The sequence below is a fragment of the Echinops telfairi genome, unplaced genomic scaffold (assembly GCF_000313985.2).
Source record: "Echinops telfairi isolate 266 unplaced genomic scaffold, ASM31398v2 ScPeMD7_1;HRSCAF=3_0, whole genome shotgun sequence".
NCBI classification, from domain to species: domain Eukaryota; kingdom Metazoa; phylum Chordata; class Mammalia; order Afrosoricida; family Tenrecidae; genus Echinops; species Echinops telfairi.
In genome coordinates, this window is record NW_022103896.1 from 91,522,882 (window position 1) to 91,541,676 (window position 18,795).

General features: G+C 49.3%; 1 protein-coding gene across 1 annotated transcript; it reads left to right on the forward strand.

Annotated features, from left to right (window-relative positions):
- The first annotated feature begins 15,616 nt into the window (after positions 1-15,616).
- On the forward strand, positions 15,617-18,584 carry BARX1 (BARX homeobox 1). Its single transcript, XM_004697587.1, has 4 exons — positions 15,617-15,842; positions 17,576-17,867; positions 17,953-18,037; positions 18,420-18,584. The coding sequence occupies exons 1-4, from the start codon at positions 15,617-15,619 to the stop codon at positions 18,582-18,584; spliced, it is 768 nt and encodes a 255-aa protein (XP_004697644.1).
- The last annotated feature ends 211 nt before the right edge of the window (positions 18,585-18,795 follow it).

Consider the following 18,795-nt stretch of genomic DNA (forward strand, 5'->3'; position numbering starts at 1 on the left):
CTGTTCCTGTAGAGCAGTGGAGGGTAGTGTTGGTTACTCTCTATCATTGATCAAGGTACTCTTGGCTGCCTTCTCCTAGAGAGTGGGACTGCAGGAGGTGCTGATGTGGCTGGGCAATTGAACTTCTTGATTGCTGCTTCCATGAGAATTGGTTGTGGAGCCAAGTAAAATAAAATAATGAAAAACTTCAGTATTTTCTCTTTTTATCATGTTATTGCTTATTGGTCTATTTGTGAAGACTTTGTTTTCTTTATGTTGAAGTGTAATCCCTACTGAAGGCTCTCATCTTTAATATTTATTAGCAAATACTTCAAGCCCTATTCACTTTCAGCAAACAAGATTGTGTCATCTGAAAATCAGAGGTTAAGTCTTCCTCCCATTCTAATGTCACATTCTTCTTCATACAGCCAAGTTTATTGGGTTATTTGCTCAGCACACAGAATGAATAAATATGGTATAAAGATCCAACCCCGGGCACACCTTTCCATAGTTTACCATGCAGTATTCCTTTGTTCTGTTCACATGGCTGCTTCAGTCTAGGTCCAGGTTCTAAATGAGCACAATCAAGAGTTCTGAAATTCCTATTCTTCTCACCGTTATCCATACTGTGTTATGATCCACACAGTCAAATGTCTTTGCACAGTCAATAAAACATGGCCAGCCTGTTTCTGGCATTATCTGCTTTCAGTCAAGGTCCGGCTAACATCAGTAAGGATATCATTCATTCTACATGCTCTTCTGAATCTGGCTTTAACTTCTGGTAGTTCTTTATTAGTATTCTACTGCAACCGTTTTTTAATTATCTAAATGCTAAATTTTACTTGTGTGTGATATTATTGATAATGTTTGATCATCTCCACCTTGCTGGATCACAGCTCTTTGGAATGGCCACACATATGGATATCTTCCAGTTTATTGACCAGGTAACTGTCGTCTATTTGTGTGTGTTTTTGCATAGATGAGAAATTCAATTGAGAATTCACATTCACAATACATTCCTTAATTTCACATACCATTCTTCTGCAGGGCACACTCTGCCTCTCCCACACTATTTCCATGATCTTGCCATTTCCGCCTAAATCTCCTGTATTAGATTTTCAAAATGGCACTGCTGCTCTAACTAAATAAATGTACATTAAAATTTTCTGGGAGGACCTAATATCGGGGGTTTAAGTGGAGAGAAAATGTTTTGAGAATGATGTACAAATGCGCTTTACACAATTGATGTGTGTATGGATTGCGATAACAGTTGTATGAGCCCCTAATAAAAGGTTAAAAAAAAAAAGAAAATAATGATGGAAACATATGTACAAATATGCTTGATATAATTGATGTATGAATTCTTATAAGAGCTGTAAAAGCCCCCAATAAAATCTTTTAGTAAAAAAAAAAATTTTTTTTTCTGGGTTCTAAATTTTTAAAAACGCACTTAACAAAAGTGGAACGTAATTAACTGTAGCGTGGCATACAATTAAAATGCATCACTGTTATGTAGTCTGCTAGGCCCTACTGCCTGCCCAGAGCTCAGACACTGAGGTCTGGGCTCTTCCACTGAAAAAGAGAGAGAGGCAGATATGTAGAACCACGCTATCACCAAGCTGGGACTTGGGACTTAGCATAATCAGAAAAATGAAAATCATCACTGGAAAGAGAGTAACTTTATCATGGAGTGACTCACTATTAATCAGTACTATGTTAACATCAGTTAACATGAGAGAGAGGACTTCTGTCCTTCACCCCCTTGGCTTAGAGGCAGTGGAACAAGAACAGGAAAGGCAGAGTGGTGGTCAGGGCCACGTCTCAAGGCTGGTCCCTCATCTGGTAGGACATGACCTTAGGGCTTGAGCCTAGGCTGGCAGAAGGGTTCCATCTTACAGGCTCCTAGATCCCTGGTGCACCTTTCCTAAGATGCTGCATCTGGGATCAGCAACAGAGGCAGGATCGACTGCTGATGACTGTCACAGAGAAGAAAAGGAGTCTGCTGTGTACCATGCATTTGGCATAAACGAGGGACTGGAATGGAGGGACTGGAATGTCGTGGTGGTGACTGAGATTGAACCACAAAGAAAATTCCAGAAGGGGAGCAGGTCAGGCTGGCAGGATCTGAGAACATGATCAAATTCCAAGTGCTATTCTGTCCCACATCTTGAAGCTCAGGAGACATAGACTGTGGGTGGAGACAGAGGAACTGTAACTTTGCAATTCAGTAGCTTATGGTGGCAGTCCCGCTTTAGGATCTGCCCTGGTTAGGGGAGACCTTCCCTCAGAGAAAGACCTTGGTAAGATTTTTCTCTCAATGACTGAAAAATAGGAATTTCTGGTAAGGGTTGGACTGCTAAACACAAGGTTAGTGGTCAGTGGCTTAAACCCACCAGCTGCTTAGTGGGAGAAAGATGAAGGTATCTGTCCCTGTAAAGGTTTGCAACTTTGAGACCCCGATATTGGTTTGTTGTGAGTTGGAATTGACTCGAGGGCAGTAAGCTTGTTTGTTTCCATTGGTCTGTCTTTAGGACATAGTGACCCATCAAAATGTGGTTCCTTTATTTTCTGTCCAAGGCAGGAACAGCACCATGCATGCCCTGTCCACACACTCGACCCAGCGTTGTGCCTGGATAGAGGAGCAGGGGTGCTCACAACGAATGGGTTGGCTCTGAGGTTTGTCTTATGTCTTCGTAAGGGGTGTGGACACTGCAAGGTGAAGACTTAAAGAAGAGTATCCTGTCCTCTTTTATCATTGCCCCTAAGACAGATGCGGTGTGTGCAGTTGCATTACACATAACTCCCTCTTTGAATTCATGTTCTATTGTTATTTACTACTGAACAGATTACCGTGAATTTAGTGATGGAAAACAAAAAACCAAAAAAGCACCCAGTTACATTTCCTGATTTCCATGGGCCAGGAATCCAGCCACAGCAGAGTTAAGTTCCCTCCTAAGGGTTTCACTAGGCTGCCTCCACCTGCTGGGGAAAAACCAAGCCAAAAACACTACCATAGAGTCGGTTCTGACTCCTAGCAACCCTCTAGGACAGACTAGAACGCCGAGACGCTCTCTAACTCTCTCTCTTTTAAATCATTTTATTTGGGGCTTGTACAATTTTTATCACAATCCATCCATCCATCCATTGTGTCAAGCACATTTTTTAAATTTGTTGCCATCATCATTCTCAAAACATTTGCTTTCTACTTGAGCCCTTAGTATCAGCTCCTCATTTTCCCCCCTCCCTCTCTGACCATCCCTTCCTCAGGGACAAGGGAATAACAAGTGATTTGAAATTTATGGTGAGGAGGGTGTAGGAGGCCTGGTAAGGATTGATCAAGGGCAATGTAACCAAGAGGAACTACTGAAACCCAAATTAAGGCTGAACATGGTAGTGGGACAAGAGGAAAGTAAAAGGAAATAGAGGAAAGAACTAGGAGGCAAAGGGCATTTATAGAAGTCTAAATACAGGCATTTACTTTTGTAAATATATTTATATATGACAGGGAAATAGATCTAGATGAATATATTTATAGGTTTAGTATTAAGGTAGCAGATGGGCACTGGGCCTCTACTCAAGTACTCCCTCAATACAAGAACACTTTGTTCTATTAAACTGGCATTCTATGATGCTCACCTTCCTGACAATCGCTGAAGACAAAGAGGGTGCATAAGCAAATGTGGTGAAGAAAGCTGATGGTGCCTGGCTATCAAAAGATATGGCATCTGGGGTCATAAAGACTTGAAGATAACCAAATGGCCATCTAGCACAGAAGCAACAAAGCCCACATGGAAGAAGCACACCAGCCTGTGTGATTATGAGGTGTCGATAGGATCAGGTATCAGGCATTAAAGAACAAAAAAAGCATATCATTGTCAATGAGGGGGAGTGCGGAGTGGAGACCAAAAGCCCATCTATAAGCAACTAGACATCCCCTTACAGAAAGGTCATGGGGAGGAGATGAGCCAGTCAGTGTGCAGTATAGCACCGATGAAACACACAACGTTCCTCTAGTTCATTAATGCTTCCTTCCCCCCTCACTATCATGATCCCAATTCTCCCTTACAAATCTGAGTAGACCAGAGGATGTACACTGGTTCAGATAAGAGCTGGAAATACAGGGAATCCAGGACAGATAAACCCTTCAGGACCAATAATATGAGTAGTGATGCCAGGAGGGTAAGTGGAAGGTGGGGTAGAAAGTGGGAACCTATCATGATGAGCTACATATAACCCTCTCCCTGGGGATGGACAACAAAAAAGTGGGTGAAGGCAGACATTGGATAGTGCAAGACATGACAAAAAATATTTATAAATTATCTGGAGACTGTCACTCTTTACAAGAATAGAAAGCCTCATCTTTATCCTGCTGAATGGCTGGTGACTTTGAACTGCTGACCTTGTGGTTTGCAGCCCAATGTGTAACACACTATGCCACCAAATGGTTGGTGAAATTCACTTGCGCTCAACTCCTATCTATAGTCCCTGACCACGTGGCTCCCTCTATAAACCTTATAACCCATCAGATTCTTATTTGAGTAGCGTGAGGACCTCGCTGAACTCAGGGAAAGTCCCAGGCAGTCCTTTAAAGAGCTCATCTGGCAGGGGATGGCCTTAGAATTCAGCCCACCACACTTATCTTACTCAAAAGGGTAAATTTTGTTCTACATCTGTAACAACTGAAGCATAAAACAGAACATTGGTAGATTTTGAAATTAAGATGAATTTTAAACAGGAAATTAGATAGGATATGTTTTCTTCTTTATTTTAACTGAAAGTTATCATTTGGGAAAGAGGCGTACAGATTGACGTAACTTAAAACGATGACAAGTCTCTTTAACCCCACTTGATGCTATGAAGACAGAAAGAAACCAATACTCCACAAGAGTCCCGCTGCCCTTCTGTGGGTTTTGCACTACCGAGCCAGGAGGTGTGTTTCATCCTTGATGAACCCTCTGGGATAATGTTATCTGGTGAGATTCCCCCACCCCCTGCCCCCCAGGTTTCCTCATGACTATCTCTAAATATTGGAAGAAGCTATGACTGAGAAACTGGCTGAAAGCAAGCTGCTATGAGAACCATCAAATCCCAAACCATTGGTAACTATCCTGTTTCTGGATGTGAGCCACTCCAAGGTAAGCACTCCAGAGGGCTTTCCAGCCCTGGTATATGATACTCCTCAGACTCCTCGTATTTGACTGCCACATTTGGATACCTGTTCCTCTGGTTCGACTCAGCTAGACAGCTTTCCCCAGCTTGCGTAATCCCCAGAGCACCCTCTTTTTATTTCTGAGCACAGCCTGTCCTTTCCAAAGCCAATATGATTTATTACTGATCTGCTTGCCTCGACTGAACTTTGATAGGACAGGCCTGCATCTTGCACCATTCAGGATACACGGATGGGTATCCCGAGCCAGATATGAGCCCACAGAATAGGTGGTAGTGGGGCTGTCTTCCAGAAGTCTGTCCTGGCCAACAATGCCATATCTACACCAACAGAAGCACCCAGGAAAGGAACAACCCTGGGAGAAGTCGGGGATAATGATTCGAGACACAGCAGGTAGAGTGAGCCAGTGCACATCGACAGGAGGTAGTCTTTGGGAAGTTGAATCCACAGGTCTGAGACTCAGTAACACAAAAAATGAGAATTAAATCAGAAGGTGGTGTGTGGTGTTGTGAAGGGATCCTTTTCATTTGGACAACGAGGTCACTCTTCTTTGTCTTGGTTTCTTCTTGTGTTAATTAAAGACAGAATTTTACTTAGAGAGTGAAAGACATGAGATGAAGCGAGAGCCTGTAAAGGGCTTGGCACAATGCCAGGTCCAGAGAACATGCTTCTCAAATTATTGCTAGGGTTATTCTAGTCTGGTATAATCTCATAACTGTCGCAGTCACAGGAGCCAGAACATTTCCTGAGGACCTTGGGAAAAGTGTGGGGGTCTGGTGCTCAGGTTTTCTATGTGTCTAGAGGCCAGTTGTGGTAAGCATCAAAAGATTCAAACATTTAAAACCCCAACTACACCAGCCTACCCATGTATTTGATCCTTCAACCCCAAATCCAAACTCAATGCTGTCAGGTAGATTCCAACTCAGAGGGAGACTACAGGACAGTGTCGAACCGCCCCCGTGGGTTTATGAGACTGTAACTGCTCCTGACTGTAGGAAGTTTTGTCTTTCTCCCATTTGAACATTAACACCTGACCAAAACAAAGTGTGACTGAACTACGTCCGCTTGCAAAGATCCTCATCCCTTACAGCTGGTGCACCGGGCACACCACCACCACCTCCTCTGTAAATTGTTCTCCATCATCCCCTATGCGTAGCCTTCTATACTCTTTGTCCTTGTCCACAGGTGTGAGTCTACCTGTCCGGCTCTCTTCACAACTAAAGTGCACCCTCAGGGTGGACCGGATGCCTTTTATTGGCATGCAAGAGGGGAAGCATTCTTTTTCCTTCTAAAGGGAACAGACTAGTTAGAGACTAGTCTCACCAGCAGAGGGTGCAAGAGCCATTAAAGAGACAGACGGGGAGGGAAAGGATGAGGCCTCCAGAGGAGCCCAAGTTTTCCTAGGGAAAATATTAGGAAGAAACACATTCAAAACAGTTTTTTTTTTCCTCCCGGTAATATCCTTTATCTTTGCCTATTTCTTGCAATATTTGACACTTGTCTTCTGAAGATGCCCTTTCAACAGTACAGACATGAAAAACTTCCAGAAGGTCAAACAAAGCTATATAGTCCCTTTGTCTGTCCCTATTTTAGCAGTTGGAGAGGATATCCTGCTGATGAACTTGAGAGCACATGGGAAAGGCCTGGAGGAGGATGGAGCACTCACACCAGCAGGAGCCGTCAAGTCTTGGTGACATGACTAGTCCAGGCACCTGACCTTTCAGGATCTGGAGTCTTTTAAGAAGATGGCCTTAAGAATCTGTTAGGGGTCAAGGCAATCAAAATGGCCTGGGCTGCTGTTGTAGGAAATGAGTGTCTTATCACTAGAGGTATATAAGGGGGGTTGGTCCCTGGTGATGTAGTGGTTATGAGTTGGACTATAACCTGCATGGTTGACAGTTCAAAGCCACCAGCAGCTCCACGGGAAAAGACTGAGCTTTCTATTCCCATAAACAGTTACAGTCTTGGAAACACACAGGGAGTCAGCAGTGAGTTCCATTTTTTTCGTTCTATCTCCTTTGGTGTCATAAAAAAACAACCCCCCAAACAAAACACGAGTGTAAACAATACCTACTCCAAACATCCTTGTGAAAATTAAGTGAAATAATGATTGTAAAGTGTTAAGCCTAGAGCCTGGGCATAATATTAGTCCTAAGAAATTAAATTGTTAAAATGATTCTGTATTTTGAAGACTCAAAAACTAATTGGGATTTGGGTGTGTGTGTGTGGGGGGGAACAATGCTATTTTTCTTTCCCTTTTAAAGAAACAGTTGTATTGGCACATAATACACATATCATACAATTCAATAGTTCAATCAAATTAAGAAGAGTTATACAATCATTATCATAATCAATTTTAGAACATTTTCTTCTTTCTTGTACTCCTCACTGTTATTAGCTCCTTATCCCTTTTCCCCACCCCCTGGCTATACTCCCAAGAAATCATTAATCCAGTTACTGTCTTTATAGATTTACCTACCCTGGATTTCATATACAGAAAAACATACCAAAATAATAACTAGGAAAAGTAACAAAGTAAAATAAAGAAAAGTCTAAAGGAAAAGAACATAGAAAATGTAAGAACAAATGTTAGAATATTAGAATAAAGTAAAAAAAAAAAAAAGGGTCCAAAGAAAAACCAATGGACAAGGTGTTAAATTTTATCCCCACACATTTGCAGTGATCTACTCTCAGTGCACTCTGCATGAGAGCAAGGCTATTAGCATCCCTGGTCGATTCCAGCTCATAGTGACCCTATAGGACAGTATAGAACTGTCCTTGTGAGTTTCTGAGACTGTCAGAGGGAATTCACCAGAAGCTTAATTCACATGTATTTCCCCTTCATTTTTATTTTTTAAACTGAAATAATTTTTAATGTGTCAAAATGGAGATCAAATTATACTATATTACATTTTAATCGAACTTTATCTACCATAATCAACTTTACACTGCTGTCTGTTTGATAATAAGGCTATTCATATTCCTTGACTATGGTCAGAGGGGACTCAGAGGCTTAATCTATGCATGGACACTGCAAATGAATTTAGGGCTTCCACTGTCATCCTTAGCCTTTTGCAAACGAGGTGTCTACAATTTAATCTCTGATATCATTCCCTCTTTCAGGTTTGGATTATATTATTTACAATCTTTGGATTACACATGGACTTCCATGTAGATTTAGTCAATGCCTCACTTTGATGGCTGTGTGTTTGAAGACAAGCCTTTAAGATCCCCAAAGCTATTCTTTCTGATAGCTGGGCACCATCTGGTTTCTTCACCACACTTTGCAATAGCACCCATATATTCAGTGATCTCTTCATAGGGGTGAACATCAGGCAGGGTCATGTCATAAGAGCTAATTGTTTTTAGATTGGGGCCAGAATTATGTGCGAGCCCAAAATCCATTCATATATCTATGATTTATATATGTCTCTGGTTCAGCTTGGAGACATCATTACCATTTTATGTTAGAGAACATTATCAATCATCTCCCCGGGGCATGAAGCAATTCTATTGATATTGTAATTAATTTAGCCAATTCAATTCTATGCCCCCCTTAAAATGTTTCTGTGCTGCTTGGAGATCAGATGCCAGTAAAGACTCACCCTGCGTCAAGACAACGCTATGACAATGAATTCTGCTTCCCCCTGAGAAATCGGGGTCCTCAGGCATAGAATTAGAAATATTAAGCAAAGAAATATTAATAGTTTAGAATTTTAAGCAAATAAATATTAACCGTATAGAATTTTAAACACAGTTTAAAAAGTAAATTATGCAAGTAGAATCCAGCATCAGGTCACAGTTCATGAATTGTTAACTTGTGCACATTAAACTCTTAAGTTACTGGACACCATTTATATGAACAATGGGGGTTGATGATAGGACAAAACGTTCAATAATATTCATTGACAGTGGCAGAACCATGTCTACCAGATTAATACAAAGTTTTGAATAGCATTTCTAACACATTTATGCCATCAGGAGAACTTAATCTAGACCAGGAATTGGCAGACTGAGGTCCACAATGCCAAATCCAGCCCCGTACCAATTTTTGCAGAGGCCATGAAATTTTACATTTTTAAGTGTTTGAAAAGAACAAAACATTTTCTAGTGTGGAGATTATATAAAATTCAGATTTTAGTGTTCATAAGTGAAGTTTTATTGGAACACAGTCATACCTGTTCATTTGCATGTATGTATCATCTATGACTGCTTTCATGCAACGACAGCAAAGTGGAGTAGCTGCAACAGAGCCCCATGAATCACAACACCTAAAACATTTACTATCTGGTCCTTTAAGCCACTATGTAGACTGTTAAAACTGTGGTTCATCTAGCTCACACTCTCTCATTTTGTTATCTGAGGAAACTCAAGCCTGACATCAAATGGTTATGCCCAAGGGCAATGGAAGAAATAAGCCTGGTCCTGGTTCCATCGTGGGGACCTGTGCATGCTCTTTTCCATGGGCATTTACAAGCGGGACCTCTGAGACTGTTCCTGGGACCCAGAAGTGAGAAAGACAGTGAAAGAAACACAGGTGTGATGTATTTCCTTGCAAAGAAGGAGCAGCTCAGGGAATGGCAGTGTGTGTGTGTGTGTGTGTGTGTGTGTGTGTAATGTAATAAGCCCTTGTTCACAACCCCTAAGTCATCAAAAAATATGGATCAGGGCAGCAGCAGGGAGGAGGGGCTGGCCAGGACCCTAGGTACCAAACTGCTGAGAGGGGGAGCAGCTATGACTGCCTCTCTGTGCCCACCCCCCTCCCTAAGGCCCCAGGGGGGAGCCCACTGATAATCCTAGTGTTGTCTTGATGCAGGGTGAGTCTTTACTTACATATGATCTCCAGGAAGCAGAGAAAACATTCGGAGGGAGGCATTGGGTCCCCAGTCACATAGCTGAGGAAGATAGGGTGGGGACCCCTTTCCTAGTCTTAGAGGGCTCCCCAGATTGTCCTGCCATCAGGAAACAGATCCCTGGCTTGGGTGCCCAGGCTTCTGAAGTACCTGAGTCCAAACTGTGAGGTGAGAGTGCTCTGCCACAAAACATCTGGCACCTGGTGGGGACTGAAGAGGGGAAAGCCCTTTCCTTTCCTAAGTAAGCGGCCAGAATTGTGGCTCAGCCATCCAGATGAAACAAACAAACAAACAAACAAACAAACAGACAAAGCAGAGCGCGGGAGAGAAGGGGGAGAATCAGGGAAGGGGAGAGCAAAGAATAAGAAGTATTTGAGGAAAAATCAGAGAAACAGGGAGGGGGTTAGAGAAGTAAAAAATAAACGAATAACAGAAGATGGAAATAGATGGAGGAAGTGAGGCAAAGAAAGAAGGAAAAAGAGAGAGAGAGAGAGAATATCAATGCTAGCCCACTGGATGTACACACAGCCCCGGTCCACGTTCCTGGTTAAAAGACCAGGCGTCCCATCACTCGGGCCTCTGGGTTTTCTGTGGCGTTCTATATGCTGCCAGTGATGCCAACTCCGGGACTTTGGGAGAACAGTGACCTGAGTGGTTGTCAGTGGAAGAGGAGAAGGCCCACATTGGTGAACTGGCCAAGTGAGCAGGCGGCACAAGCCAGACGGCTTCTAACACCTCCAGGGGGCCAAAAGAGATCACCAGGGCCTTTACACTCCTCAAAGGCCCAGGGGAGGATGCCAACCTAGGCGCCCCTGCTAGGCGCTCTCCTGGCCACACCAAGATCTGAGCTCCTATCGCTCAGAACGCTGCTGGCCCTGCCCTCTGAAAGCTAGGAGGGAGTCCCCGGTGGAGGTCTACCCTGAGTCCCTCGGGCAAACCTTGACGTCGAAACCCAGCAAGCCCAGGGTCCCCACCCTGCAAGGTCCCAACCCGGCGCAGCGCTCCGGGCCGCCGAGTGTGTGGCCCCTGTAGTATCACTAGTTCGCAAGAACCAGCTCCGAGGCAGAGGCCGGGATGAGAACGCACTGGAAGAGAGATGGGCAGGAGCTGGGTGCCCAGGGTATGTGCTGCGCGCAGGTTTGCCTCTGGTTTCCCGGGGCAGCAAACATCCAGCCCTCGCTGGATCGCTAGATCGGTGGAGTCCAATATCTGCCTGCCTATTCATTTAAACTCGGCCTTCCAACGAAAAACACATTTTTGTTGCTGTTGGGGGGCAGGGGAGCGAGGGCTACAAAACAAAAGCCCAGGAGCAAATATCAAAGGAACAAATTTGTAAATTATTCGGAGAAAGGGAACAGGCAGGAAAGAGACAGAGGGATGCGTCTGGAGGCGGTGTCCCTCCCCACGCTTAACGGGTTTCAGAAGCTTCAAAGCGAAAGTCCTCGCTGCCACCAAACCTTAGGGAGCGCGGACTAGGCCGGCTTCCGGACCCGCCTTTCGGCGATGGGAGAACTCAGCACCCTTCACGCCGGACATGCCCTGCTGTCCCTTGGGAAGAAGACTTCCAGGTTTTCCTAAAGAAACGCGGCACCAAGAGCCTCATTTCAATCCGGAGAGATGGATGGAAGCGCTTGGCCTCCTCCCCCGACGAGGGTGCAGCTGGCTCTCTGTTAGAGCGCCTGCGGGACGGGAGCGTCTTAGACCCCCGAGATCTGTTTCCAATCACTGGGCACAGTCGCCAGTTGCGAATCCTGGCATCTGTACGTGCTGGGACAGGCTCCTGCCACTCTCTAGACACCTGCAGCTCCAGCCCGCCTGGTGCGGGGGCCCGCCCGCCTGTCCCGCATCTGGATGGCCGAGGAGCAACCGGCGAAGACAGCTCGGAGGAGGCAGAGAGGGCGAGCGGAGGAAGGAACTGCGGACGCGCCAAGCCCCGAAGCCGGAGGCTGAGTGAAGCCGGGTCCACGCCCCACGCGGCGGCGGCGGCAGGGCTGCTCCTGGAGCAGGGGTGAGGGGCTGGCCCTCTCAGGGACTCCGCTACTCCGCGTCCCTTCCCAGGCAGCGGGAAGGTGCAGGACTTCTCCCAGGCCGCTGCTACAATTTTTCTGGCCTGGGGTGAGCTACCATTCCGGTGAATCTCCCCACACCTCTACCCTCCTCCATCCCTGCTCGAACTTGTCCCTGCGTTTCACTGCTACCGACGCAAACCCTGGGAGGCCGGTGTATTTTTAAAATTCGTGGGCAACTGCGAAGAAAGACGCAAAGAAACAGGCCAGAGGCCTAGGGCGACAAATTTCCGGGCCTCAGCTGCGCCATCCATGCAGTGGATCCACGACCCCTTCGGCCAGTAGCGGCTCTAGAAACACCCTCTAAGAAGAGCTGAGAGGAGGTTTTGTCCGCAGGAGACAGTGTAGAGGCCCTGGAACCTCCATTTTCCTAACTCACGCTGGGGCTACGGATTTTTGATGATGACCTACTCGCCCCTCCCCCACAGACTGGATCAAAGTAATAGTGGAGCAGGGGGCTGTTGCAGGAGCACAGTGTCTGCGAAGTGCCAAGAAAGCGCTCACTGCCGCCCAGAGCCCCTCACCCTCACTGCCTCCAAGGGGGAGGGCCGCTGGGCCGCTGGGCGATGAAGTCACCTTTTCCATCCGCTGCTTTCTGGGGTTTTCAAAGCAGACGGCGGAGGAGGCCTCGGCACCGTTTGCGAGGCTGCGCCCCTGGCCTAGAAACTCTAGGCCCTGCACTCGTTGGAAGCCCGAGGCACCTGGGGGCTCCATCCAATCTTCGCTCCTCTGCCATCATGGACTTCTCTTCTCGGTGCTTCAGTGTCCCCGACGGGAAGGGGAGAGATTTTGCTTTCTGTGAGCCCTTTTATATTTCCAAGATCATAGTTCCTGAGAGCGGAGGAAATCTGCCGCTGTGTGTGTGTGTGTGTTTTTCGCCTGAAAGAGGTTTATATGCCGCCTTACTGTGGAGTAGGCAAAGGAGGAAAATGGTGCTTGAACGGAAGGGGCAGCTGCGGACTTGCAGGGCTCTGTGGGCGGGGCGAGACAGAAACTAAGATCTCTCTCTCTCCCCCCTTCCATCCCCCCCACAAAACCTCAGAAGGCACTCTTGCCACGCAGGGCTTTCCCAGAGAGCCCTCAGGGACCTGAGCCTAACTTAGGAAACGGTTCTAGCTGGTCTTCAAGGAGCTGGCCAGGGCCCTCCCTCTGCAGCCTCCACACCTGTGAAACAGGGAGGGAACTGGACCACACCAGTCTTTGTTCCCCCACATCTAAAAGTGAGGTCTTCATTCTTGAAAAGGACTGCCTGTCTCTACCTGATCAAAGAGCTACTCTGGAGTCTGGGGAGCAGTGAAGTGAGTTGGTGCTGGTAGGTGTGGAGACCTAGGCTAGCCAAGCCCAGCTTGAAGTCAGATAGGGAGCCAGCTAGCAGGGAGGCATGGAAAGAGGCTATGGGCTCTGATTGAGAATAAGGATGAGAGAGGACGCCAGAAAGAAGGCCAGGTAGGAGTAGAGAGGAATTGCAAAAATTAGATCCAACCTTATTCACGTTGGACCCTCCGTTTGCTAGGTGGGAGGTGAGGGTGACTGCTGAGCCAACAGAGATGGGCACAGCTCCACTTTCTCTCCATCTCTCAGGGCCTGCTCAGGGTGGGATAATAGTATGCTAGTGGGTCCTGTACCACCCACTTCCGAAGCCCTATTTGACTTAGAACTACTCACCTGAAGAGTCTGAAGCAACTAGAGGTCACAAAGGCCACCTACTTTTGATCTTGATAACTACTGAGTAACAAAGGGGCTGACCTTGGACTAGGGGGCTGGGTCCATAGAGCTCTTAGGTCCTCTTGCCCAACTCTCTGGTCAGACATTTCCTTTCTAAGATGCTATATGTATGTTCCTCTTTCCATTCTCTATAGACAAAGAATCTTAGCCATCCCCTAGTTTCCATTGGTGAGGAGTGGGGAGAGACAGATGCCAGTGGCCTTGGGTAGTTCCGGTCTCATTGTCAGCAGAGAAACATCAATTTGAGAGGACCGGGACAATAGGTATGATCAATTCTATTTCCCAGCCACCTGCAGCTCTTATCCAAACCTATTTTTCATTGCCTGGAAGCACTGCATAACCCCTTTACAACACACACCCGACAACACCCCTCAGGTCCTGAGCTGTCTGACTCCTCACCTAGTCCTCACCATCTCCCTGGATCAGTCAACATCTCTTTGGACAGGCCAAGGAGACTTCTGCCTTGGGAGTGGCAGGGCCAGAACCAGGAAACTAGGCATTCTTCAACATTCTTCACCAAAGTCTCGAAGCTTAGATTTGTTTTACCATGGTGGGGGGGCGGGGGGCAGGGGGTGTAGAGAAGATGCAGCTGCTTTCCTCAATCATGACTTTGAAGGTCAGGTCGGAATGCTGAGCCTGGTCACACTGGAGTTCTGTCTCCAAGTTCCCAGTGCACTTTGGGGCCCACTGCCCAGTTCCACCCACTTTCTCAAATGTCTGAGAATGTTCAGAAAAGGTGAAGCTGCCACCTCACTTTCTCCTGGCACCACTGTCTTCCTCTCACAAGGGGATTTTCCAGCAGACGATGCATTCAGTAGTCACTTAGCAATGGAAGCAAATGCAGATTTTCCTCTAGGACGGCTGGGCGGTGAAATGAGAGCATAAATGATAGACTGCAGTGGGTGTGCACAGGTAAAACCGCAGCCCCTTAAGGCAGCCTCACTGTCCACAGACCAAGAGTAGTCCCTGCATCCTGGCAGGAAGGCCAACACACCCAAGACTTACGTCCTTCCTGACAAGGCCCTGCCATTCTTCTGACCTTTCAAGGCTCCTGGACTCCTGAGGAGCAGCCTCCCCGACACCGCTCTCTTGACTGGCCCCCTCTCTAATGTTTGGCTTCCTTGCCTGCCTCTGAGTCCCTCTGTCTACTTCAGTTCCTGTGTCCCTCCTGGTGGCTATCCAGTTGTGTCCTCTTGGCCTCTCTCTGTGCCTGTCTTCTCCTTGTCCTTGGTACCGTTAGAATCTGGTTTTTGTCCCTCGTGAGGACTTCACTGTTTCTCTATGGCCCCTTCTCTCACCTCACTCTCGGCCCTCTGTCTCCCATCTCTGCGGTCTCTCCGGGGTTCTCCCAGGCGTCTGTCTGCGCTGGGCTTGTCCCTCTCTCGGAGCGCTCCTGAATCCTCCTTCCCGGGCAAGCTGCCTACGCTCCACACTGCCCACTGGGGCTGTCTGCCCGCTCCCTCTCTCTCGAGGGAACCCTCCCACTCTCCCTCCCTTCTCCTAATCCGACACCCTAGACCAGCCTGGTGGGGAGGGGCGGGGTGGGCGGCGTTCGGGTCGCTCGGGGCGGGGCGGTGACGAGGTCCGGGCTGGGCTAGAGGCGCGGCGGCGCGGGGCGGGGGCGCAGTCCCGGGGTCCCATCGGTCGATCCCCTGCTCACGCCCCCCGCCCGCGCCCTGCACTCCGCTTGGCCAGCGGGGGAGGGGGCATGAGCCGGCTCCCGCCCGCGGCCTCGAGCTGCGGGCCGGCCTAGAGCCCCGTGCCTGCCCAGCTGCCCCACGAGCCGCGCCGCAGGCAAGCAGTTTCCACTGCTCGCGGGCGCCGCGATGCAGCGGCCCGGGGATCCTGGTACCGCGTTCTTCGGCCCAGCCGAGGGCTGCGCGGACCACCGGCCGCACCGTTACCGCAGCTTCATGATCGAGGAGATCCTCACCGAGCCGCCGGGGCCCAAAGGCGCTGCGCCAGCTGCCGCCGCCGCCGCGGCTGCCGGGGAATTACTCAAGTTCGGTGTACAGGCGCTGCTGGCTGCCCGGCCCTTCCACAGCCACCTGGGTAGGTGTGTGCCGCCGGAGGGCCACGGGGGGGTGGCACTTCTGGGGGCGAGCCTGAAGACCCCCAATGCCTGCGCTGCCAGCGGGACCAGCTCTGGGCGTGCTGTCCTCTCGGCGCGCCCCAGCAGGGCAGCGGAGGGGCCAATTGCTCAGTCGAACAGAAACCAGGCCTCGGGCCCCTGGCCAAGCTGGGGACAGTGTTCGCTAAAAGCTCCCTCCTCACAGCTGCCACTGAGGCTGGAGGCCTCAGTGATCTGGGCCCACGGACTCGAGCTGGCCATCCCTATGGCAGGCACTAAGCTGACTCCCTCCCAGAAGGAAGCTGCGTCTTGCCCGCTCTGTGAGCTTCAGGCTGACAACCACTGCCTGGCTAAACCTCCTCCGCCTAGGCTTTCGCCCAGAGGACTGACCAGGAGTGATCGAGGCAGGCGAGAAAGCTGGGATCTCTGAGGAAGAGACCCAGGCCCCCCAGTGCGGAAGGTTAAGGCTGGTCCCAGCCTGCCTGGAGCCTCTCAGAACCCTAGGGATTCCCGTTGAGACACTCTGGAGTACTGGCAGACTGGCCCTGGCACTTCCAGGTTGGCTAGGCCTTGGAGAAGCCAGAGCCGCCTGTTCAGGCCTCTCGGGCTACTTTCTCTTCCACCCTTGATGGGCCTGCTTTGTCCTATCCTGCCAGTGGACTCGTTACTACATTGCCTTTCCTTGTTGCTCTCCCTAGCTCTCTTGATCTTTCTCCTCCCCACTAGCGTGGGCCTGTCACCCTTTTCCCACCTTCCCCACGAATGATCCTATCTTTTCTAGGCTGCTCTTCCTTCCCCTGTCCCCCACCACTGCTTTGCAGGGCGGCCATTCTCTGATTCCAGCTTGGCTAGGGAAGATATTTTGGTGGAGTAGCTGTGAAAGGGAAGAACACTGGTCACAAGCCTTTTCTGACCCTCTGCAGCTTTGAGTCAGGGCCCAGCTTGGGGCAGGTCAACAGGCCAGTTTGTTCGTTTGCAGTCCAGCTCGAACCCAGCTTCTGGGCTGCCTTTCACCTCTGGCTGCTCCGCTGCTCATGATTCATTTGAAGGAAGCAAAACAACAACAACAATGATTTTAGGAGTAGCACAAAATCGATGTATCTTAATAGTGAAGCATTTGAACAGAGAGAAAAAATGAGAACAACGATTTCTCAATTTTGGAGCACTTGGGACTTCTTGGGAAGCTACCATCCAGGTACCTATACTGACAACATGATCCTCTGAGTGGCTACAAGGAACAGAATAGCCCATATGCACACTCCATTATTGTTTTTTCCTCCCAAGAGCGAAAATGTGGATTTGGTAGGGCAAAAGTCCCATCTAATTGCTTACTGTTTCTTCTTAGTTTCTCTTTTCCACAAAGACACACTTCCATTCAGAATTGCAAAAAATTAGCAATTCGATAACCCGGAAACCTCAGAGTTGGGAATGGATACAGGGAATGCAGAACCAAGTCCGGGTTGAGGGAGACCCCTCTTCTAAATTCTTGGGATGCGGGAGTTGAAGGTCGCTCCCAGCGGGTGATACAAATCTTATGGCAGCGGCCTGGAGCAGTGGTTTCATGCTTGGTGGCGATGACTAAGAGTGGGTATCTCTGTTTAGGAGAACTTGGGGTGGCTTCGCACATTGTATAGGGGTTGGGGGTGGGGGGCCAGAGATGGAGGAACTCAAGCACTTAGCTTATTTGGCTTTCCGCTTTTTCCCCCCGCCGCAGCCATGCTGAAGGCTGAGCAAGCTGCCGTATTCAAGTTCCCTTTGACGCCGCTCAGCTGTTCGGGACTCGGGTCCGCACTGCTGGCAGCGGGGCCTGGGCTGCCGGGCGCCGGGACCACACCGCACCTGCCGCTGGAGCTGCAGCTCCGCGGGAAGCTGGAGGCCCCCGGTCCCGGAGACCCGGGCACCAAATCCAAGAAGGGACGCCGGAGCCGCACCGTCTTCACCGAGTTGCAGCTGATGGGCCTGGAGAAACGCTTCGAGAAGCAGAAGTACCTCTCCACGCCGGACAGGTAGGGCGGGACCAGGTGGGGTCGAAACAAGCGGTTGGACGGGGTGCTTCCTGCCCTGCTGAAGGTGCGCCCTGCTGGTTCGCAGAATAGATCTCGCGGAATCCCTGGGCCTGAGTCAGTTGCAGGTGAAGACTTGGTATCAGAATCGAAGAATGAAGTGGAAGAAAATAGTGAGTGTACTCTCGACTTATTTCTTCCTAACTTATTCAGCCATGCTCCCAGGGCACCGTAGACCCGAGCTCCTTCTCACCACCCCTACGCGCCCCGTACGATTTCTGCCCAATCTCAAGGTCTTCTCTCTGACTTGCCAGGTGCCTACGTGTTTGTTTGCCCACTGTGCCTGCAGGCCTCGGCAGGCGGTCGAGAACTATTCCTCCAGGCGCTCTCTTAAGATCTCTCCCTAGCAGCGCTCGGGAAAGTGTCACCTCCCTTCTAGTCCCACCCCGCCCCGACTGAGTGCGTCCTTGGGTCGTCTTGTGGAGCCTGTGATTGTCTAGGAATTGAACTGCCTGGGACGGGTTCCCAATGGTGTCTGGTATCTACCCCGCGCAGGTACTGCAGGGTGGCGGCCTAGAGTCCCCCACGAAGCCGAAGGGAAGGCCCAAGAAGAACTCCATTCCCACCAGCGAGCAGCTCACGGAGCAGGAGCGCGCCAAGGAGGCCGAGAAGCCAGCGGAGACGCCCGGCGAGGCTGCAGAGCAGAGCCACGACGACTGAGCGCGGCCGTGCGGGGAGCCGGGACCGCCCCGCGCCGCCCACCGTCCGCTGGAAGCTGCGAACCCGGGCTGCCACGTCCGCGTCGTTGGCTTCTAAACGTTGTATTACTACCTTGAAGGCGGACCACTGGGGACCAAAGAGGAAAGATGCCAGGCCCGAAGGCAAACCCAGTGCTCCCCCTGTCCCCGCACCCTGCCCCGGCGCCCAGCCT